The 25,913-nt window shown below is 37.5% G+C and overlaps 1 protein-coding gene across 1 annotated transcript in view; it reads right to left on the reverse strand.

Annotated features, from left to right (window-relative positions):
* Positions 1-25,913, reverse strand: part of necab3 (N-terminal EF-hand calcium binding protein 3) — a 55,126-nt gene that overhangs the window by 27,815 nt on the left and 1,398 nt on the right. The window contains exons 2-3 of the mRNA XM_056242549.1: positions 19,026-19,050; positions 2,333-2,441 (exon numbers count right to left, since the gene is read on the reverse strand). Coding sequence (XP_056098524.1) covers positions 2,333-2,441; positions 19,026-19,050 — 134 coding nt within the window. The remainder of the gene's footprint in view (positions 1-2,332; positions 2,442-19,025; positions 19,051-25,913) is intronic.

Below are 25,913 nucleotides of genomic sequence, written 5' to 3' on the forward strand. Positions count from 1 at the left end.
CACACACACACACACACACACACACACACACACACACACACACACACACACACACACACACACACACACACACACACACACACACACACACACACACACACACACACACACACACACACACACACACACACACACACACACACACACACACACACACACACACACACACACACACACACACACACACACACACACACACACCAGACACACGTCAGCAGCGTCTTACGTCAGTGGCGGCACTGAACGCGGATCCACAACAGAACCAGAATACACACACACACACACGCACACACACACAAGACACACGTCAGCAGCGGCACTGAACGCGGATCCACAACAGAACCAGAATACACACACACACACACACACCAGACACACGTCAGCAGCGTCTTACGTCAGTGGCGGCACTGAACGCGGATCCACAACAGAACCAGAATACACACACACACACACGCACACACACACACACAAGACACACGTCAGCAGCGGCACTGAACGCGGATCCACAACAGAACCAGAATACACACACACACACACACACACACACACACACACACCAGACACACGTCAGCAGCGTCTTACGTCAGTGGCGGCACTGAACGCGGATCCACAACAGAACCAGAATACACACACACACACACACGCACACACACACACACACACACCAGACACACGTCAGCAGCGGCACTGAACGCGGATCCACAACAGAACCAGAATACACACACACACACACACACACACACACACACACACACACACACACACACACACACACACACACACACCAGACACACGTCAGCAGCGTCTTACGTCAGCGGCGGCACTGAACGCGGATCCACAACAGAACCAGAATACACACACACACACACGCACACACACACACACACACCAGACACACGTCAGCAGCGGCACTGAACGCGGATCCACAACAGAACCAGAATACACACACACACACACACACACACACACACCAGACACACGTCAGCAGCGTCTTACGTCAGCGGCGGCACTGAACGCGGATCCACAACAGAACCAGAATACACACACACACACACGCACACACACACACACACACCAGACACACGTCAGCAGCGGCACTGAACGCGGATCCACAACAGAACCAGAATACACACACACACACACACACACGCACACACACACCAGACACACGTCAGCAGCGTCTTACGTCAGCGGCGGCACTGAACGCGGATCCACAACAGGAGGAACAGAAAGCTCTCGGACTAAATCTAAAATATCTTAAACTGTGTTCTGAAGATTTTCGGGCTTGGAGCGACATGAGGGAGAGTCATTAATGACATCATTTTCATTTTTGGGTGAACTAACCCTTTAATGTGACTGTAGCATCACAAAAACACCTGAATAGATCTTAAAGATCTCAATGGCATTACTGAATATGGACTCACAGAGATGGATCATTTTCCTAAAAATCTTCATTTGTGTTTATCTGAAGTCAAACACACCAGGAATGGCATTAGGGTGAGCAAATGAGGAGAGAATTTAATATTCAGGTGAACTATCTCTTCTATCTCTTAACTCGAGCTACACCATCTGAATAGACGTTTTCTCCACATATTGCAAACTGCTGATTTATTGCAAAAAAACCAAACAATTTTATAATAGATAAAATAATATTTAATTTGACATGTAAAGTAATATTACTTCAAAAGCACCCAAATCGATCTTAAACAGCAGAAAGTGTTCTCGAACACACCGTGCATATGATCACAGCGCTCTTCTCTATCATTTAATCATCATTTACTGCTGCCATGATTAATTAAAAATGCAGACGAAGGTCTCAGCCAGCCTTCTAATTAATTATTAATTGCACTAGAAAAATAGCACTGAGTTTTATAAATATGTTGCAATATATACAGGTGAAACTCGATATCATGCAAACGTTCAATTATTTCAGTAATTCAACTTAAAAGGTGAAACTAATATATTATATAGACTCATTACATGCAAAGTGAGATATTTCAAGCTTTTATTTGTTATAATTTTGATGATTATGGCTTACAGGGTTTTCATAAGCTGTAAGCCATAATCATCAAAATTATAACAAATAAAGGCTTGAAATATCTCACTTTGCATGTAATGAGTCTATATAATATATTAGTTTCACCTTTTAAGTTGAATTACTGAAATAAATTAACTTTTGCACCATATTCTAATTTTTCGAATTTCACCTGTAATAAGCCTAAATCCTTTAAATCAAACTTTTAAATGAGACTTTTCGCACTCTTATACTGTGCCAGTGTGGCAACTTTGAAGTGAGTTGGCTTTGTGTGTTTGTGATGGTTGAAGTATGTACTTTGTTTGCCGTCCATCGATGGAGTAGAACAGCTCCCGCAGCTCGTCGGTTGTGAGAATCCCGTCTGCGAAATAGGCTTTGAACTCCTCGAAGGACAGCTTGCCGTCGTCTGCAAGAAGACACAAGAGAGAATCAGCAAACACAGCTGTTGCCAAGAAGGTTTAGCGCATTAAAAATGTACCCGTTAGGAATGCTAATTATCAAGAAAAAATGGCGAGTGTCCTCAAAACCTTTTTCCATTTAATTTAGTGCATACATTCTACGTCGATACTTGGAATCACTTTTCATCTAGAAGGGCTTTAAAGCAATAAATCCATTTAGACAGAGAGAGATGGACATGCAAAGGGACCAATCACCACAATTTCTGCTTTTATGTGGTATTTAGTGGCAGATTTAAAGGTGCAGTGTGTATTTTTAGCGACATCTAGCGGTTCGGTTGTGAGTTGCACTAATGGCTCAGCCCACTGCTCACCCCTCCCTTTCGAAGAAGCTACGGTGGCTCAAACGGGACAAACATATCGTCGTCTGAGACAGCAGATAATGGCCAGAGTAAGCCAAGAGTGTGTAACATTGTCACTGTTTCTGTACCACAGTCCATTATAAACCAAATCATGGATAAAGTTTACAAAGCCATAGTCAGGTGAGGATCAAGGGTCTTAATATATAATATAATAATAGTAATCAGCTGATTGTCTGACAACCGTAAACAGCACATTTCTCCCCACATAGCAAACCCATAATACAGCGAGGGAGAAGAACCACATGAAACTATGCAACTATATATGTTTTCTAACAGGGTAGTAAAAGTTTAGCTGGCTAATATGAGCTGTTACTGTGGCTGAGCTGGTTAAAGCGTAAAGCCTTGTTTAAACTCGACGCGTCCGCATGAGCCCAAAGGTGCGCGCGGCAGAAATGACGTGATTGTAACAGCGCGCGCGCCTCCGCATCCCCTAGACACACTTACTACACACAATAGGCTTTCTTTCTCTGATTTTGAAAACTCTTCGCGATCGATTTAAAGGAGTAGTTCACTTTTAAAAAAACTTTTGCTGATAATTTACTCACCCCCATGTCATCCAAGATGTCCATGTCTTTCTTTCTTCAGTCGAAAAGAAATTAAGACTTTTGATGAAAACATTCCAGGATTTTTCTCCATATAATGCACTTTGCTGGGCACCAAACGGTCCAAGGTCCAAAAGACAGTTTCAGTGCAAACTGCAAACTGTTCAAAGGGCTTTAAACGACTCCAGACGATGAATAAGGGTCTTATCAAGCGAAACGATCGCTCATTTAAAAAATAAATAACAAAGTTTAAGTTTTATAAGCTCAAATGCCCGCCTTGCTCTGTTCTGTGTGACTCTCCTGTTCGAACTCGTTCATCAAAATGAACGAATCTTTTTCCGAGTCAATTCGTTCATTTCGTTCGTTAAATAAATCAAATGACTCGAAAAAAGATTCGTTCATTTTGATGAACGAGTTCGAACAGGAGAGTCACACAGAACAGAGCAAGGCGGGCATTTGAGCTTATAAAACTTAAACTTTGTTATTTATTTTTTAAATGAGCGATCGTTTCGCTTGATAAGACCCTTATTCATCATCTGGAATCGTTTAAAGCCCTTTGAACAGTTTGCAGTTTGCACTGAAACTGTCTTTTGGACCTTGGACCGTTTGGTGCCCAGCAAAGTGCATTATATGGAGAAAAATCCTGGAATGTTTTCATCAAAAATCTTAATTTCTTTTCGACTGAAGAAAGAAAGACATGGACATCTTGGATGACATGGGGGTGAGTAAATTATCAGCAAAAGTTTTTTTTAAAGTGAACTAATCCTTTAAAAAGCTTCCGCAATCGACGGGTTGGTGATCCCTGTAAGTTACTGTTTTACGGTCAATGACAAGAGTACTAATCAGCCGTCTCACGAACGTAACCAGCACATTTATCCCCACATAGCAAAGCCATAACACAGCGAGGGAGAAGAACTACAGTAAGTTACATGAAACAATCCAACAACATATTTTACACCGATGACAAGGGGAAAGTCACTACTCACTGTGTCTATGTCTAGCTTCTTCTAGCTTTCTGCGGCTTCTCTTTCAAGGTAGTGACGAAGCGCGCTCTGTAGCGCTGTGTGTTCGCTGTCGGCTACGGTAGAAACATGACGTCACAATATGTCGACCTTCATAGAAGGGTTATGTAGATATAAATGCCTCATTCTAAGGTAATAAAAACATTACGGTTTATTAAGTAAGTTCTTTATACACCACTGAAAACATAGTTATGGATGTCATATTGCATTTCTGTTAATAGATACTCAAAAATTTTACACATTACACCTTTAACACACACACAAAAAAAAAAAAAGTTTATGTCCTGATGGCCTGATACAAAACCGTGCAGTTTGAATCCTATAAATTGAGACGTAGCTTGCAATGTTCACAATATCTTTCCAGTTTTGTGTGCAATACACATCAAACAGTTGGTGAATGGAGCAGAAACGCTGACTGAAATATATTATCCTGTGTTTCTCAGGTCAGATAAACACCTGGCAATGCTTTTTACTGACGGCAGATGTGGTAGATCAACCCTGATCCGTGAACTAGTGCATAGCTCTTATTATTAGGTAAAGTGCAGAACGTGTCATCCGTCAAGAGCCCAAAGAGAAGAAAGGGGAATTTACGTGACAGCACTCATTCATGGCTGACAGATCGTCTACATCACTTCCTCTCACGTCGCTGAACATTCGGCTCTCTGACATTTATCAGCCTCCCGAAAGACACCAGATTCTGTTAGCCCTCACTTGTGCATTTGTGGTTGGCTGACACTTGAGCTCGACGTCAATGGTGACGTTTGACTTGGCTTCCAGAACATGGAAACTAATATCTAAAAATCATATCGGCTTAAGCCAATATTAACTAGAAAATGATGTGTAAAAAGGATTTAGGAGAAATGCTTTGTTGGCGTTGCTAAATCTCGGTGATATGCTTAACCCTGTATGACATGTGAAATAAAAAAATAAAAAAGTTTTATTTAACAGGTTTGCATAGCTGTGTTTTTTGTCGAGTATCATATTTGATATGTCAGGCTTTTATGGCTCACATCGTAAGATGAAGTTTACTAAGTAAACTACTAAATAACTTGTTTAGCAAGTTATTTTATGCACTATTAATGCATTTAAGAAAAGATAAGATATAAGTTAAACATTATGGAAAAGTATAGAACACTTGAATGAAGAACATTCGAAAAGTAAGCGAAAGTGGATGCATATAATTTTGATTGTTGAAGATTAAGTTCTGTGCTTACATGTTATCATTTTTGGTATAAGAGAAACCATAAAATTGTGTCATCTTTGGACATAGTGTTTTTGTTGTAAAAGGGGTTAGGCAAAATAAGTCTTGACTTCAGCCTAAACCCCTTCGGTCAGATATTATTTAGCATCTAAATTCCTAGGTACTCATTTTGTATTTATCTTTCTAATGTATTTAAAAAAAAAAAAAAATTCTTTCTCTATTTGTTTCATTGTTTTATGTTTTTTTTCATTGTATTATGTACAGGATTTTTGAATTACATATGACCTAAGATTTAATTGTTCCAAATGACCGAAGAAAAATAACTAACTAACTAACTAATTTTTAAATTTAGTGTATTAGTCTTTTTTTGTACTGGACCTGAGTACATATTTTGTTCTCATGTGTCACGTACAGAATGACAATAAAATACCTTGAACTTGAACATGGAAATTTGGCCAAAAAGCAAGATGATATTCTGATGCTTGTAAATTAGATGTTTATAACATCAGTATAGCACAAATTTACATAAAATGCATATAAATAATATCAAAATCTGCCAATATCTCATATTTAAATGCTTAGTTTATGATCAAAGGACTGTAGTTTTAAAACAATGCATTACAAACATGATTGAGAGATGAACAAATAAACCTTCCTCAAAAGCCTGATGATCATATTTGATGAGTTGCTTCCGCTGTAAGTGTTCATCTTCAAATATTACTAACAATATCAGTTATCCTTACGTTTCCTTTATAAAAATCAGGTTTAAAATACACGTGAAGCACGAGCTGAAAGTGGACGTTTGTACAATTATACTAAAAATAGTTTTGCTCATTTAGAGGCTTTTGCTTTTTAGGATTAAAGAAGATTAGACTGAGATTCAGAGGAAATTATTATTATTAAATAGTGACATATAAAGTAGCCTGCATGTGAGCCTATGATAACTTTTATATTGAAACAGAGAAAAGTTTCATGCATAAATCAAAGACAGATGGCAAAGAGAAGCGGCGTGTCTGCAGGGCCAGAGATCAGACCATCCGTTTCTTTGAGAAAGAAGTAAAATACTCATCATTTATAAAGCACACATCATTCTGAGCTAGACAAGTCAAAAAGAACAGTAATTAGACTGATGCTGTCAAAATGGTGATCAGACTCGCAATAGGTTTATATCAGCCCGTTCTCATCCCAAGGCGTCATATACTGACGCTTTTGCCAAAGCATCTACATCCAACGCACATGGCACCCTTTAGCGTCAATATGAGACCCAGATATACATGGGCCAGAAGGCGCCTCCTAGTGGTCTAACCCTAACACTACCCCAGACCTAAACCTACCCATAACCGAAGCGTGTTATATTGACGCTAAAGGGTGCCATGTGCGTTGGATGTAGACGCTTTGGCAAAAGCGTCAGTATATGACGCCTTGGGATGAGAATGCGTTGTTTATATTTATACTTGGGAAACAAATCCATGCACACGTAAGCAGCGAGACTTCTTCAAATAACCATTTGATCCACAAATGTGCAATTTCACTGCAATGCATGAACGAGCTTTGAATGTTTTTAAGTTAAAAACAACATTTTTGAGGCCAAATGGACACTTACAGTAATTACACAGGAGGCTTAAAGCGACAGTGAACATATTCAGAGCAACATCTCCAACATCTCAAGTTCATTCAAGAGCAAATTTAATGGCCATCTGCGTTCAGTCTCTTCACAACAGACTGACCAGAATCCTCTGTCTTTGGATCATTAAAATACACACTAGCCAGCCAAAGATGCACTTAAGAAGAAAAACAAGATCATTTACATCTTGACCAGAAATTGAATTAGGTTGGAAGAAACGTCAGCAAAGAATGATTCCAGGTACAGTATCAGCGGGTTTGTTTTCTCTCGGAGAACTTCTGTAATCTCCAAGGCATATTTGGATTAGCATTTGGATACTAGAAATTTAGTGGGTCACTGAATTGGGTTATACACAAATATCAGACACTAGAGTAAATGTGATATTCCTGTTTTTGAATAACAGCGAAAACCACATCTGATCTCAACTGAATTTTCAATATCAATCTGGGTCACTTGCATTAATTCGTTTCATCCATGAAGATAAATATGGATCTGTTTGCACTCTATGAAATATTACACAAAAGTGATATAATGCTACTGTTCAAATGTTTAGGATCTGTAAGATAAAAAATCTTTTATTTACCAAGGATGCATTGGTGCAAAGGGATGCAAAATGACAGTAAAACATTAAAAATGTTACAAAAGATTATATTTAAAATAAATGCTATATTAATTATATTAAATCAATATATTATATTCTATTAATTTTATATTAATCGAATAATCCTGGAAATAATAATATAAATATAACAGTAGTATAAAAAATATTTTTTAACATTGATAATAATCATAAATGGTTTTTTGAGCATCAAATCCTCATATTAGAGTGATTTCTGAAGGATCGTGACACTGAAGACTGGAGTTATGATGCTGAAAATTCAGCTTTGATCACTGGAATAAATTACACTTTACTATATATTCACATTGAAAACACTTATTTTAAAATTGTAATAATATTTTATTTATTTATTATTATTATTTACTGTATTTTTGATCAAATAAATGTAGCTTAGTGAGCAGAAGTGACATCTTTCAAAACATTAAAATTGACACAGTAGTGTATATTCATAAATATATCACATTAAATTAGCGGCCACTAAGACGACGGCGTTCTCTCTAAACAGACTTTAAAATAAAATATTAAAAATATATTCAATTAAAGAAATATATATTTTCCAAAAAATAATAAATGTAACAAATATACAATACAACTCAAATGTTGTGACACGACTTGGATGGTGAAAGTATATTAAAAGTATGTTAAAATGTTAATACTAATGCATACATAAAGTACAAATCATAACATTTTATAACAAAATATACAATATACACAAAAATGCAATGTCATTGTCATTGTCAATGATGTTATGATGAACAAGCCAGTGTCAAGTGTGCTTGTTTAGTATTTAAAACATCCACTTTTTAAAAAATCAGAGCACTTTGCGGCCTGAACGTAGTTTGTATCATTGATTTCAATCATATATGGATTGTGAACACTTGCTTTGTTTTCGGCCAAACATCGGCAGACGTTACTAGGTCAAAGTTTAACTCTGAGTGATATCTGAAGTCCAGTAAGAGCTCAATCTGCAGTCTAGATCGCAGCTCTCGTGGTTAATGGAGGCACTGGAGAAAACAGTCCGGCTCTCATGAGACTTTTATCTACTCTGCTGCTCGGCCTTATTTAGTCTCAAACTAATGTGCCATTCTGTGCTGTTGTCTGGGGATCAGCAACATCTAATGCATCTTCCTAAGCGTTTCCCACCCATTCCATGCTGTGCTTCAAGCACATTTCCTCGAGCAAGGGTGGAGCAATGTGACAGAACCTCGTACAGTTACTTCAGGAATTTGTTCTGTTAAAGCCTGATTTGTTTACCCTTCCAACACGCGCTTCAAAAATGCATGGGTTTAGGCATTTAAAAACACTTAATGACACTGACAGCAACGTTTATTCGCATGCACGTTTAGGGCTCTTTCACTAAAGGACAAAGATGCACAAAATAAGTGCATGGGAAAATTGCACCAATGCAAAAGAGATGCAATGCTTTAACGAATTCGCCCTCAATATTTTTACACACTAAAAAAATCAAGCACAAATGAACCAACAAAAATGCTGTGCATCTGCAAGCCTCTAAATCTTATCTCATCGCTTTAAAGGGGTCATAAATGCCATTTTTGTACAAGCTAGTATGATTCTTTAGGGTCTAAATTAAAAGTTTGTAATATACTTTAATTAAAAATTCTCATTAGTATTGTAAGAAAACACTTATTTTACCTGGTCAAAAACAGCTCTGTTTTCAGCACGCCGTTTCAGTGCATATGACTTTAAATGATAATGAGCTTTGCTCACCCCGTGTATGTTCTGTGCATACACCGTTTATAACACAATAACACAATAACCATAACGTGTTGTTCATTATAAACGTGGGATTATGAATTATATTGAGAACATCATACATAGAAAACATGCCGTAATGTACCCAACCTTAGACGCATTCATTGTGAAGCGTGCAGCTAGCGATTTGCAAAGATTAATACAAATATTAATATAAAGTTTAATAAAACGTTACACTCACTTCAGTTGTTCTAGAGGATCCTTTATTCATGAGCAGCTTCTTAGCAAAACCAGCTTTATACTGACCCTCGTTTATAAAGCAGTCTGGTGAGAAATGATTCGCGCAAACATGAGAGCATTGACGTTGCTCGTGGGGAATATTCCCTTCGAAAAAAAACTCAGCCACTGCGTCTTCAGCGGTTCGGGTTTAGGAACATTAAAATGACTGTGTTCGTTATTACACCCAAGAACAGAACACCACAATCGCTTAGACGCCATTCTGCTCATAGACAGTGCTCCAGCATATCAACAATGACGGACTATGATTGACAGCTCGCTCACGAGCGAGGGCGGGTCTGTGTTGAAACGCTCCTGTCAATCAACAATCGTGGGAGGGGCTTCCGAGCGTGTGACGTCACACGGTCGAACGGCTTGATTTGAGGCAGGGGAAAACATATAAGGAGATTAAAACAAAAACACTGGATGGATTTTTATCATTATATGATGGTTGTGTACAGACACTGCCAACACACATTTCAGTACAATCAACTTGTAAAAGTGCATGTACCATTATATGACCCCTTTAAAGTACACTTGAGTTTTACTTCTTCTTTTTTTTTTTTTTATGGTGCAGCAAAATTACCAGGTACTTTTTTGCATTGCAGCAGAATTAAATATATTCACATGCACTGCAAATTAGCTCTCCACGTCCTGGAGGTGTTTAGTGGATAAACCTTAAAAAGAGTCAAACTCTCCATGAGAGACCCAGCGGTCCATCCAGAACCTGCCCTGCAGCTTGAGCGCTTCAATCGCACACACACGTCTCTTTTCTCGTGCCCACGTTTGTCCCTCGCTGGAAGGATCCAAAATAATGGCCAAGGGTTTCTTTGAGGCTAAAACGTACATCACATCTCATCGCTGTCACAATGGGAGAAACTCTGAATGCCAGTGTGAAGGAGAATTTCTGAGACATTCATTTTCTGTATGATGGAGGTCTAACAAAACAAAAAAAAAAATGGAGAAAATGATGATTCATACATCTCTGCATGAACACGAGCTCAAAAGAGCATGTTCAGATATGCAGCAGGTGGTCAAACTTATTTAAATGCATTCATTGCAATTGTAAAAAAAAATATATTGAAGTGCAAGATGAAGAAATTGAAATAGTTTTTGAGCATTTTGGATGCAGAATTATTCATTTATGTATGAGTGACACAATTGCCCTGCAGTAACGAGACACTGCAAACACCTGATTATTCTCTGTATTAATATTTTATGCTTAAAGTAGCTTTATTTCCACATAAGGCATCATCTGAATATTTAAAAGCACATTTTAAAAGAGGCAGTATCATTCCTTTGTACAAAGAAACCTTTTTTTTTACTTTCTGAAGATGTGGTTCAAAAGGAAATTCTTTAAATTAAACAAAGTTGGAATTCACAGGACAGTCTCTGGCTTCTGCCAATACGATGCTTTATTTCTGCACAAAACCTCCAGTCATCTGCTTCTTTAAGCGATTTCTCATTCAGTGGCTCTCGCTGGAGAATTGCAGTTTTCACATGTAATTTTTCATCTCAGTATGAAACTTTACAAGAACAGATCTAAAAAAGTGCAATTTTCACAGATAATTCAACTCGGGTATAAGAGAGGCAGTAGGCACTATTGATTTTTTTTCATCCCAATAGTGCAAAAATAAAAACGAATATTACATGCAGCACACAGTGAAAATGACATGGGCAACTGGATTTAGCACAGCATATAGGGTTTAAAGTTTGTATAATACTTTTCGCATACTGTTTTTGTATCATAGACAAGACCGTAAACTATTATAAATGGAGAATGGGAGCTCTCTGCTCAGGCGCTGGCATTCTCAGCGCTGTCAAAATACATTATGCCATAAAAGTCCCGCTTTCGACACATCGACCAAACAGAAAAACTTATCATATAATTCATTTCTGCCATTTTTTAAATATACAGATTGTACGATGCTTTCGGGAAACACACCCCTGAATGGTTGCTAGACTGTTCTGGGGTGCGTTTCCCGAAAGCATCGTTAGCCAACAATGGTCGCAAGTTCCATCGTTATCAGCAGTTCAACGAGTCGATGTTTCCCGAAACCATCGTTTCAACGAACATTCGCGAACAGCATCGCAGAGGTGTGTGTGTGAGCGGCAGATCTCGAGCTGTGGTTAGAAGCAGTTTCTAGATTGCATGACATGTTAATAAATCCTTATCTTGAGCAAAACAAGCAAGCTGACATTCAGTACAACCTGTGTCTTTTATTTAGAATACATACAAATGTCATTTACGTCTTTGAGTTTGTCAAGAGATTTAAAGCACAGTTTATGAAGAGTGCGCATGTGCGAACGTGCTCTACTATGTAAGAACGAGTCTATGATTGAATCTGGAAATAAAGCGAAATAACAGAGAAATGTGAGAAATATTCCTCAGATGCCATGTCTGTAATTTATATCAAAACATGTAGCATTAATTTCATCTCAAACAGTTTCATTAAAATAAGTTATTACTCCACCCCGTGCGTGACGTCATAAACCAACGTGGTTGAACGATACAATCACAATATGGTTTCGGGAAACAGTCGTGACTAGCTAGTTGATTTATTCAATGATGCATCGCATCGTGAAGCATCGAGTTACGTCGCTCTACGGGAAACACACCCCTGAATGGTTTCTAGAATGCTTTGAATGGTTTTTAGAATGTTCTGAATGGTTTCTAGAATGCTCTGAATGGTTTCTAGAATGCTCTGAATGGTTTCTAGAATGTTCTGAATGGTTGCTAGAATGTTCTGAATGAATGTTCTGAATGGTTTCTAGAATGTTCTGAATGGTTTTTAGAATGTTCTGAATGGTTTCTAGAATGTTCTGAGTGGTTGCTAGAATGTTCTGAATGGTTTCTAGAATGTTCTGAATGGTTTCTAGAATGCTTTGAATGGTTTTTAGAATGTTCTGAATGGTTTCTAGAATGCTCTGAATGGTTTCTAGAATGCTCTGAATGGTTTCTAGAATGCTCTGAATGGTTTCTAGAATGTTCTGAGTGGTTGCTAGAATGTTCTGAATGGTTTCTAGAATGTTCTGAATGGTTTTTAGAATGTTCTGAATGGTTTTTAGAATGTTCTGAATGGTTTCTAGAATGTTCTGAGTGGTTGCTAGAATGTTCTGAATGGTTTCTAGAATGTTCTGAATGGTTTTTAGAATGTTCTGAATGGTTTTTAGAATGCTCTGGTTTTTAGAATGTTCTGAATGGTTGCTAGAATGTTCTGAATGGTTTTTAAAATGTTCTGAATGGTTTTTAGAATGTTCTGAATGGTTGCTAGAATGTTCTGAATGGTTTCTAGAATGTTCTGAATGGTTTCTAGAATGCTCTGAATGGTTTCTAGAATGTTCTGAGTGGTTGCTAGAATGTCCTGAATGGTTTTTAGAATGTTCTGAATGGTTTTTAGAATGTTCTGAATGGTTTCTAGAATGTTCTGAATGGTTTTTAGAATGTTCTGAATGGTTTTTAGAATGCTCTGGTTTTTAGAATGTTCTGAATGGTTTTTAGAATGTTCTGAATGGTTTTTAGAATGTTCTGAATGGTAAATGGTAAATGGACTGCATTTATATAGCGCTTTCACAGACCCAATGGCCACCAAAGCGCTTTACAATTTGCCTCACATTCACCCATTCACTCACTCATTCATACACCGACGGGCGACGGTGTATGAATGAATGGTTGCTAGAATGTTCTGAATGGTTGCTAGAATGTTCTGAAAGGTTTCTAGATTGTTCTGAATGGTTTCTAGATTGTTCTGAATGGTTTTTAGAATGTTCTGAATGGTTTTTAGAATGCTCTGGTTTTTAGAATGTTCTGAATGGTTGCTAGAATGTTCTGAATGGTTTTTAGAATGTTCTGAATGGTTTCTAGAATGTTCTGAATGGTTTCTAGAATGTTCTGAATGGTTGCTAGAATGTTCTAAATGGTTTCTAGATTGTTCTGAATGGTTTTTAGAATGTTCTGAATGGTTGCTAGAATGCTCTGAATGGTTTCTAGAATGCTCTGAATGGTTGCTAGAATGTTCTGAATGGTTTCTAGAATGTTCTGAATGGTTGCTAGGATTTTAATGGTCCCTACTCTCATCAGCCAATTATATTCTGGTCTACTGAATGTCTTGGAAGTCTGATCACATAATAAAGTAACAGCACTCCTCTCCTCAACAAATCATTTGTTAAAACACCACTCAGAGAAGCCTCAAAGAAACGTATGACCAATTCTTTGAATAGCACAATTTTTCATTCCCTTTTCTCTTTTTGTGACATGATTAACTCTTAATACAATCGTCTCCTTTCTCCTCTTTCCTGATACTTTCAGCTCCTGCATCCTCATTATCACACTCATCTTTCCTCATCTTTCCTCATCTCGAGTTCTGAGAGGTTTGCTTCTCCACTAACTCGACCAGCAGTGCTGTCAGATTGAGTCAACAGATGCAACGTGAGCAGAGAAACACTCTGAAGCCCCAGCCAATCTGTCTGTCTGTCTGAGCGCTGAAAGAAACAGGAACACGCAGAGAGAGAGAGGAATAAAGAAGGGATTGAGGGAGAGAGGACGAAAAACAGGGTTTAAAGGACAGGAAAATGATGAATATGCAGACAGAAAGCTAGAACATTTCCAAACGGGCTAATCTGTGCAAGGAAAATGCAGAAGAGCAGAAGGGAAAGTGCTGTTTGTATGTGAAGAGACAGTCGCAGTGGGCGTTCACAGCCTGTTTTGTCTCTCTCTTAGGCCTTTTTCATTACATTCCCCAGGTTCTCATTCGCTATGTGTGTTTGTGCTGACAGCTCCAGTATTTCGGGCCCTGCCGAAGGGGCCGTAGACATGCTTGACGTGCCGTTTGTCATTCGATTGGCCAGCAGCGACGGGCTCAGGCAGATGCTGAAACTGACCTTCTTTCAGGCAATATGATTCAGTTACGCAACGCACACGACTGTGGGGTGACACAGTTAGTAGAAGAACAAACTACAACCAGAATATTCAAGCAGTTACTTGAATTTAAAGAAGCAGCATGTCATTTCAAAGTTGGAGCGAAGAAAACCGCCCTATTTAACGATCTAAGCGTATGATCTAAAGCGCAAGTGCACTTAGGTCGTGTCCGAATCGGTAACGCTTCCTTTTACAGTACATTACTTACGTGTACTTACAGTGTACGTACCTAGAAAGTACTGCTAATATAAGGTAAGTACATGGGTTAGGGGTAGGTTCAGGGTTAGTACCTAATTATTACCCAGTAATTGTAATTACTATAATAAGTACATGGGTAACAGGACTGTAAAAGTAAGCGTTACCTCCGAATCTCCTTTTGCTAGTTTAATAATGGGACAAATGGTCGCGTGTGCGGCGCGTGGTCTAAAAGGGTTGTCTCTATAAGATCTTAATGTGTAATGGGTGTGTTTTGGGTGTAACGTGCAATAAACCAATCAGAGTTTCATCTCCCATTCCCTTTAAAAGCCAGTCGCGCTCGAGCCATGGCGGATTCGCTATTTACACGATGGAATTTGCAAGCGGAATAACTGGACGCTTCTCCAGAGAGCAAACGGATCTGCTCGTGCGCGAGGTTAAAGCATAAGTTTAGACTGAATGGGATAAGCCGGATTCCACCATATCTATTTATATATATATATTTTATATTGTAATCCTTTTATTTGTATATCTGGCATGTTTGTGTGCTGCTGCGCATCCCTGTGTGTTTAATAAGCAGAGTATACGCGCGTCGTGGACCCGTGTAATATAGGCGCATATTACTAATGTGCTCTTTAAATAAGAAACGTGCCAATAATGCGCCTCGTTTTCATACCAGCAGTTCATGGACGCACAAATGGGGGTAAATGCATTTGCCATTTAAACAACGTGGCGGAACACGTGAAAATGAAAACGGCGTCAGGCTGGAACTAGCTAAACAAACTTGCGTCGCGCCTGGCGCTGCATTGCACCGGCTGTATTATAGGGGCCTATGACTGTTTTTAAACTATTTTCACTAACAACCCTGTTCCCTGTCTGTCATTGGTCAGTCAAACAGATAGCTCCGCCCCCTAACTCACACCATTGGTTGAGCAGCTTTTGGGTCGCAGATGAACGTTCAACTTTTGATGAAGATAAACAACCAATAACTGACTTAACGTGTCTCTGAACACACCAGAAACGATTTGAACATACATACAATTACACATCACCATTAATTACCAACCATTAGAGCATTGAAATCAACAAGCATGGCCTAAATCTGCCACTGATGGATGCTTTAAAATTTAAATAACCCTTAACATGCACTAATTTGTTTTCCTACCCAATACAATTTCACCATATTTCCAAACATTTTCCACACAAACATTAGACTATTAATTATTATTAGGGTTGTCATTTGATCAAAAATAATTAATTGTGCATATTGTTAACTAAAACATAAGTTTCATCAATTGAAATAAAGCTGAAATGAAATAAAATGTAAACCTTAGATTAAAAACTTAAACTTTAAAAAACCTAAACAAAAATTAAATGTTTTGCCTTGGCAACTAACTGAAATGAAAATTGTAGATAGAATTAAAGGTAAAGTTATAACATATACAAATAAAAGCTAATTAAAATGATTACTAAATAATACTATATTATTAGTGCTGTCAAATCGATTAATCACGATTAATCACATCTGTCATAAAAGTTTGTAAATATATGTGTGTGTGTATATATACTAATTAACAAACTTAGATGCGATTAATCACGATTAATCGCATCTATCATAAAAGTTTGTAAATATAAGTGTGTGTGTATATATACTAATTAACAAACTTAGATGCGATTAATCACGATTAATCGATTTGACAGCACTAAATATTATATAAATAATACCAAAATAACAGATTTGTAAATAAAGCATAAGTAAAATAAAGCATTTACTATAAAGCAAAACAAATGCTTAGGTGATATTTCACATTCACATACAAATTGAATGCCTTTAAAAATACTGAATTAATACAAACACTTATTGCATTAATACTCAAAAGTTAATTAGCAGCCTTAATTAGTCTAATCTCTTCCTCAAAGTGTAACAGACACAACCCAGATAAGTTGGCCTTAGAAATGACCAGCACAAATCCATTCATCAAACACAGGCCTGTGGGAGAGAGTTTATTACTGTTAGTGTGAAGCTGCTTTTAACTCATCGTCTAATCTTTAAATAATCTCCCTTCAAGTCACTGAGCTCAAAATCCACACATGAGAGCTGAAACTCGACTAAAAGCTTGATAGACTCTCAAGAGGAGAATACCAGCCAAACTCTGTTTTTATTTCCCAAAACTCAATGTTCTACTTAGCAGCCGTGCTCCAGTTTGACACCAACACCTCACTGAGATGCTTTATGATGTAGTGTAATTCGATTTCTAAATATACTGAGAAGCTTCACATGTGCAAAACTGACCCCAATGTGGTATCAGGTTCCTCCTTTAAAGTCCCCCTGTGGTGAAAATCCAGCTTTTAATGTTGTTTATATGTGGTGTTTTTAATATGCTTTAGGACAAACCATGTGTAAGTTCATAAGTCGACAGCATTGCTGAGTATTTCCTCCTTAAAACTGCAGTGAACCAAAGACAGTCTCAAAAACACGGTTTGAAATCGCTGGTGTTTCTGACGTCACAAACGACCTTGTAACCAATCAGATCAACGTGTGATCGTCAACCAGTGGATCTCTGAGCTGAGTGAGTGAGTGGAGGCGGGGCTCATTTGCATATTCATAGAACCATGCATACTAAATGAGGCGAGGGTGTCGAGTTACATTCAAGATATTTTAAGGCATGAAGAATTTTTTTCAAGGAAAAACGTTTAAGCGTCATTTCGGTGAGTTTTAAGGGATACAATTATTGACCACACGGGGACTTTAATGCAAGTCCCACCGGTTTTCTCATCTGGCAGATGAAAATTGTGCATTCGATCGCTTAGACAAACAAGTTAAATGGCAAATATACACATAATGTCAGGGGTTTGTTCAAATCACTGACACAAACTCACTATGAGCAATAGTAATATTGATGCTGCCTTATCAAAGCCCAGTAATTATGGTTTCACAGCACATACACATTCTCTCTGACGCTCTTATATTCTCCCACTCCACTTCTCTTTCTATTTCTCTCTGTCCTTGGCAATGATGATTGAAGTGGCAAGAAGGTAATTGGCATTCTGGAACAATGGTAATGACCTCTGAAAGGACTCGTGCTGTCCCAGTGACAGCCACTCATTTCTGATTTGTTTGGACAGCGCATCATTCTGTTCATTTCGCCCTCTCTCTCTCCGCATGCATTAAAGTCCTTTTGAAGAATAAACAGGGTTTCGTGACACTGGCTCTGGCACAGAGGAACCAGCGGGACTCAAACTCTCAAAGATATCATGCATTGTGCATGAAATCAAAAGTTTTGTTTTTTGCAACTGGCTATATTAGCATTTCCAGAAACAACGCTGAAAAATGTTTGGTGTAGAAACAATTTTCACTTAGAAATTGCTAGTCAATTTCACAAACAATTTCAAAGAAATGGCAAGTAACACAAGTTTTGAAGTAGAAAACTGGAATAGTAGTTTCTAGTAAAATCATATTCAAACAACTTCCATTCAGTATACATATTAAAATAAGACATATCTAATATAAAATATTGCATATCTAATATATCACAATTATATCCCTTAGATAGCAATGAAAAGGCAATTAAAGATACCAATCTGCAATCATGTCTGAGATCAGCAGGTTTGATTTGTGAATTGTGAAATGCATGAATTTGATCAAATGTTTAATGCAATGTGAGTTGCTCTGAATTAAAGCTCAGCCTAATGCATAAATGTTGAGATCTTAATATGAAATAATTACTTACATGATGGAATGATCTGAGCTGCAATTCACATTCATTTTTTTGATGCATTAGTGTCTTTTTTATTTCTTTTGTTATATAATGTTGATATTTGAACTCATGAGCTATAATAGAGCACTACAATCTTCTATTGTTTTATTACTTTTCTTTCAAATTCATGCATGCCCAGAGAGATTGTTAACCAATGCATCAGGTTATTTTTTGCAAAATAACTACGCAAAAGTTTTATTTACAGAGAAAAAAATAGCTTTTCGACTTGTGGTTAAACCGCTGTGTAAAAGTAACAAGAGAAACCTTTTAAATGTGATGCAGCCAAAGGTCAGATTCACACTCACCGTTTTTGTCAGCTCTGCGGAAAATCTGTGAAGAGATGAAGATGAAAAAACAGTCAATGACAGTTTATCAGCGTGCGCAGAATTCAGAAGCATTGAGGATTGATGGAAATGAAAAGTGGAGAGCAATGTTAAACATAATTTGGCCTTTAATGAACTTCCCCTTTAGAGCTTCATGGTGTTCTCTCTTCAACACTGATGGAACGTGACATTACATCTGAGATTCCTTCATAAAGCCTGTTAGTCACATAAACAAACTACACATCATCTCAAAAACCATGCAAAATACACACACTCTCTCTCTCTCTCTCTCTCTCTCTCTCTGTCTCTCGCTCTACTTTTGACCTCTATAATCATAGACTTTCACTAGGAGGGAGCTGAGGTCCATCCTGGGATGCTTTTTAATAATACTGGAGGAACACGCATGCTGCACACTTGATGATGCTTTTACTTAGTAATTCATAAAAGTGTACAGTTCAAAAGTTTTTGGTCGGTCAGATCTTAAAAATGTCTCTTCTGCTCCTCAAGGCTGCATTTCTTTGAATAAAAATACAGTAAAAACAGTAATATTGTGAAATAATATTACAATTTAAAATAGCTGTTTTCTATGTGAATATATTGAAAACTGTAATTTATTCCTGTGATCAAAGCTGAATTTTCAGCATCATTACTCCAGTCTTCAGTGTCACATGATCCTTCAGAAATCACTCTAATATGATGATCTGATGCTCAAGAAACATTTAAGATTATTATCAATGTTGAAAACAGTTGTGCTGCTTAATATTTCTGTGGAAACATTATACATGTCTTTACTTGGTCAGTTTAATGCATCCTTGCTGTATAAAAGCATGCATTTCTTTCAAAAAATATTTCTGAGCCTAAACTTTTGAACGCTTGTTGCTCTGTTCAGCAGAACCCTTTAGATCAAAACATTTTTAAGGGTATGTGAGAACCATAAATTCTGGTACTCTGGATCATAACAGAGAAAATGGTTGCTATATTCTCAAGGGCAACCAATCCTCTCATCCGGCAAAGTCTCTGAAGTGTTTTTTGTCCCACTCCTCCTTCCTCCACTGGCTCTTCAGGCCCAAACATATCACACTGTGAAGGCTTGAGACTCATCTGAGAAGATTTCTGAACAGTTTGCCTTGGTGTTGACAGTACAATCATCCAATGGCTAAACTCGGCTCATTCACACATGGACGGGGTCGGCACCCTGTTATAGTTTTTATTTGACTCCTCAAGTGCTTTTAACACCATCTGGCCTTCACTTCTGATGGGCAAAAGTTACTGTCAATACAAGTCGAGTCTATTTACGATCCTCAGTCTTCACTTATAACACGTACGTACCTCAGGTCTCTGATTATTGGGTGATTATAGGGTGTATGAGTGAACAGAAAGAGGTGTATTAAAGGGTGTATGTGTACATGTGTCTGATATATTTCCACAACACAGACCCATGTGTTTTTACAGAATAAAAGGTTCTGGGCCAGAAAAACAGCCCGAATCCTTTCTTGTTGCACCTCACAGTTACTTTACATTTATCTCACCTGTCCATCTGGAAAAAAAAAAGATAATATGTGTTACATTCTTTGCATATGTGGATCCATAAAGAGCCGTTAACATCCATGTGACCTTTCCAAACGCAAAATATTCTTTATAGTGGAAAAAGGTTTCTCAGATTGTTAAATGTTCTTCACACTAAGATCTTTTCAGAACTGATCACTGAAAAGTTCTTCTTTGGGCAACTAAAATTATTCTTCTATGGCATCTATTAAGTTGTACAACAACACAGCTAAATATGAATACTATCTAAAGCCAGACTTCTTGTTTTCATATTAGAAGTCAAACATTTTCAGCAAAACATTTCTAAGATTTCATTCTTTTTTTCCTCATTAGCAGGTTTTTATGCTTATTTTTTATTTAATAGCTTATTTTTACAAAGTCATTCCTCTGCTATTTACGTCTTTTATGTAGCTCTGGTCTATAAGTGCCACTGAGAGCTGAATTTCTCCTCTGGGATCTACTACATCTAAGTCGTCAGGCTAATTTATTATATCTTATAAAACACAGCTGTAAGTGTTCAAAATATACAGCAAAACAATGGAGAATCGGAGAGTGTCACCTTCAGACGAACTACTCAGTTATTTTCTTTTTAGGCCTCAGTATTGACAACATTTATACATGCAGTTTCTGTGCAAAATGGATGTATTTTAGATCTTTAGATACTCTTTTTTAATTTAAAGGAAAAGTTACGTGAAAATAAAAGAAGCTTCGAAATTCAAGTTCATGTACAGATAAAAAAAAGTGCTTTTTTGCTCTAAAGGGGTCACAATGAACAGTTGGAAAAGTATGGAAGCTTTTTTCTGCCACTGAATAAAAAATAAAAAAGGTAATTATAACTTTTTATCTCACAATTTAGACATTTTTTCTCGCAATTCTGAGTTTACATCTTTGAATTCTGCCTTTTTTCCTCAGAATTGCATGATATAAACTCGCAATTGTGAGTTATAAAGTCAGAAATGGGTGCTATAAACTTGCAATGGCATGTTATAAAGTCAGAATTGCGTCATATAAACTCGCAGTTGTGAGTTATAAGGTCATTATTGCGACTCGCGAGTAATAATCACATTGTATGTTATAAAGTCAGAAATGGGTGATATAACCTTGCAATGGCATGTTATAAAGTCAGAATTGGGTGATATAAACTTGCAGTTGTGAGTTATAAGGTCATTATTGCGAGTAATAATCACAATTGTATGCTATAAAGTCAGAAATGGGTGATATAAACATGCAATGGCATGTTATAAAGTCAGAATTGGGTGATATAAACTTGCAGTTGTGAGTAATAAGGTCATTATTGCGAGTAATAATCACAATTGTATGCTATAAAGTCAGAAATGGGTGATATAAACTTGCAATGGCATGTTATAAAGTCAGAATTGGGTGATATAAACTTGCAGTTGTGAGTTATAAGGTCATTATTGCGAGTAATAATCACAATTGTATGCTATAAAGTCAGAAATGGGTGATATAAACTTGCAATGGCATGTTATAAAGTCAGAATTGCGTGATATAAACTTGCAGTGACTTGTTATAAAGTCAGAAATGGGTGATATAAACTTGCAATGACGTGTTGTAAAGTCAGAAATGGGTGATATAAACTTGCAGTGACGTGTTGTAAAGTCAGAATTGCGTGATATAAACTCGCAATTGTGAGTTATAAGGTCATTATTGAGAGTAATAATCGCAATTGTCTGTTATAAAGTCAGAAATGGGTGATATAAACTTGCAATGGCATGTTATAAAGTCAGAATTGGGTGATATAAACTTGCAGTTGTGAGTTATAAGGTCATTATTGCGAGTAATAATCACAATTGTATGCTATAAAGTCAGAAATGGGTGATATAAACTTGCAATGGCATGTTATAAAGTCAGAATTGCGTGATATAAACTTGCAGTGACGTGTTATAAAGTCAGAAATGGGTGATATAAACTTGCAGTGACGTGTTGTAAAGTCAGAATTGCGTGATATAAACTCGCAATTGTGAGTTATAAGGTCATTATTGCGAGTAATAATCGCAATTGTGTGTTATAAAGTCAGAAATGGGTGCTATAAACTTGCAATGGCATGTTATAAAGTCAGAATTGCGTGATATAAACTCGCAGTTGTGAGTTATAAGGTCATTATTGCGACTCACGAGTAATAATCACAATTGTATGTTATAAAGTCAGAAATGGCTGATATAAACATGCAATGGCGTGTTGTAAAGTCAGAATTGCGTGATATAAACTCCCAGTTGCGTGTTATAAAGTCAGAAAATCAGAATTGTGAGATAAAAAGTCACTGAAGCTGAATGAAGATCCCAATTTTCTTTTTCTTTTGTGAAAATAAGAAAATAAAATGTTCATTATTGGATAAACTATCCTTTAACATTCCTGGAACAAATGTGCATTTTCACAATCTTATTAAAATACAAACAACTTTAAAACACAGCTAACTGGCTTGCACAATTAAAATGTCATTCAGACAAATGGAATTAACTGAAACCAATAGTGGGATTTTCATTTGGCTGAGAGCCACGCATTCAAACCAGCGCTGACTAATCTCTTCAGAGAAGATTCATCTAAGCAAAACGACACCCAGATGGAGATTAAAAGGTGAAATACACTCGCTTTATGAAGAGCAGGCTGCATGTCTGTTGATTCTTCAGCTTTATACTACACAATAATGTTTGTAAAAGCCAGATGTGCAATAGTGCATTGCCAAAAGATAAGTGCAGGATAATGCATCATTAACAATGTCCTTTAAAGGTCATCTGAGCTTCATGCCGAGAGATCGTTTCCAATGGCTCTCTGGCAGGTGTTGAGTCAGTGGGGAGACACGAGTCCTACCGACTCCGTTCACTAGAAAGAGAACAAACGACTCACAAAGCACAATATCAGTTGAGTCACGCTTTATAAATAGGCCTGACAGCATCTTAGTTAATCCAAATCTCTTTTTCCTTCAGAACCCACGGTTCAGTATCAGCACACAAGAGCTTCAAACGCGGGCCGAGGGAATTATAAGGAGCTGTTCGCTCTTCTCCTGTCAGTCGGCTTTAGAAATTTCGAAGATACAGATTCGGGAAAGATGATTAGAAATGATCGCCTCGGGGAGCGAACGCATACCTCCCACAAACACAACCTCTCTGTCCGTCGTGGTGCGTGAAGAGATATTTTAACACGAGTCACACTGTCTGTTTTAATGACAAAAGCTGCTCTTAATCTAATTCAATGTTTTCATTAGTACCTCATTTATTTCAATATGGGTCAGTGATCACTAGGGGAAATATTTTTTTTACTTAAAAATGTGTACTTTGCGTTTGATAAGTCAAGCATCACTTTCACTACTCCTATAAAAACACTCTAGAATCATTTTTGCATAGACAAGCACCAAAATCTCCATTTTGGTGATGTTGTACTAATATGAGAAAAGGCTCATATTTAATTTCATGCATAATTCTACATCCTGAAGATAGATGATCTGAAATGCAAGGCAAAAGACAGCAACATTAGCCATCGTCTCTTCACTTAAACGTCGAAACAGAATGGGAATTTGAGTGAATCGCATGCTGAGAAGAGATTAAATCCTTCAAGATGAATCATAACGCCCATCAGAACTGTCAGAACGCGTCTCTGTTATTTCTGTGATGATCAAAGACACACAAGATCCCGCTAAAGGATGAAAGCGTAAGACACAAACACGATATTTTGACTTTTTGTATCTCCCATGGCACACACCGAACTCTTAATTTAAGACAACAAGAGTGCTTGAAAAGCATGTAAAGTCCACATGAAATGTCTGCAACCCATAATGTGACGTGCTAGAGCTCTTTAAAGAAAGAAAATGTAGGACAGGACTTGATTTAATCCATCTGGAATTGATTGGATCAAGAAAAGTGGGCATTTTATACTGCGGTTTGCAATGGAAGATCGATTTGACCTTGAAAGCATCTCCTATATCATCCCAATGGTGATGCTTCTTTTTCAAATCAATCATTATCAGTCTATAATATTATTAGTATTAATCTATATTATTTCCGTTAACTATTGTTAAAGATTTTAGAAACCGTGCATCAACTAACAGCAGCCTAAAACGATTGATAGTCCTTGGCTACTGGTTAACATACTGTCAACCAAAAAGAGGCAGAGCGAATTAAAGTGCTTATCAGAATATTACTAAGTATGTGAGTAATATAGCCGTTCGTGAAGATCAAAATGCACGACAAAAAAAAGTTATTGTCTCCTAAAAGAAAGAATCAATTCTGAACTGCTGAAACGAGTCGTCAGCATTTCCAGTCTCACTTCCGCAACATGAAGAAATCAACTAGTTAGTCACGACTGTTTCCCGAAACCATATTGTCGCAAAGTGGTCGTTCAAACACGTTAGTTTAAGACGTCACACACGTGATGGAGTAATAACTTATTTTAATGAAACTGTTTGAGATCGAATTAATGCTTGATGTTTTGATATAAATTACAGACATGGCATCTGAGGAATATTTCTCATTTTTCTCAGTTATTTCGCTTTATTTCCAGATTCAATCATAGACTCGTTCTTACATAGTAGAGCACGTTCGCACATGCGCACTCTTCATAAACTGTGCTTTAAATATCTTGACAGACGTAAATGACATTTGTATGTATTCTAAATAAAGACACAGGTTGCACTGAATGTCAGCTTGCTTATTTTGCTCAAGATAAGGATTTATTAAGTCCAAATGTCATGCAATCTAGAAACTCTGCTTCTAACCACAGCTCGAGATCTGTCACTCCAAACACACACCTCTGCGAATGTTCGTTCGAACGATGGTTTCGGGAAACATCGACTCGTTGAACTGCTGATAACGATGGAACTTGCGACCATACTTGGCTAACGATGCTTTCGGGAAACGCACCCCAGGTTTGTAATGAATTTGCATAATGCCAGTCTATGGTTTTCATTGGCTGCCCGCGAACACTAGTTGCCCCGCCCCCAAACACTAGTTGTAGGTGAGACTGGAAGAATTTGGTTCGTGTTGTCGAGAAGATGCCGTTTTCTGTGCTGGGAATGAAAATAATGAGTATACTCATGCTGGAATTGATACGGTAAAACCAATGCCACCGTTTCCGACTCACACTGTAAGCGAGACCAATCCAATCCCAACAGACTAGGCCATCTGACCAATCAGAGCAGAGCAGGCTCACGGAAAGGAGGGGTTTCGAGACACTGAATCTTCGAACGAACCGTTTCAGACTCTTTGAGAAATGAGGTGATGTGCAATTAGTGCTTTTTTGGACCTTTAATGCATGTACATATTGTAGGAGACTCAAAAATAACATTAGCAAATTTTAAAATAGCATAAAAGG

This window comes from Rhinichthys klamathensis, unplaced genomic scaffold (assembly GCF_029890125.1).
Source record: "Rhinichthys klamathensis goyatoka isolate OS25496 unplaced genomic scaffold, OSU_Roscu_1.1 h1tg000730l_1, whole genome shotgun sequence".
Lineage (NCBI taxonomy): Eukaryota > Metazoa > Chordata > Actinopteri > Cypriniformes > Leuciscidae > Rhinichthys > Rhinichthys klamathensis.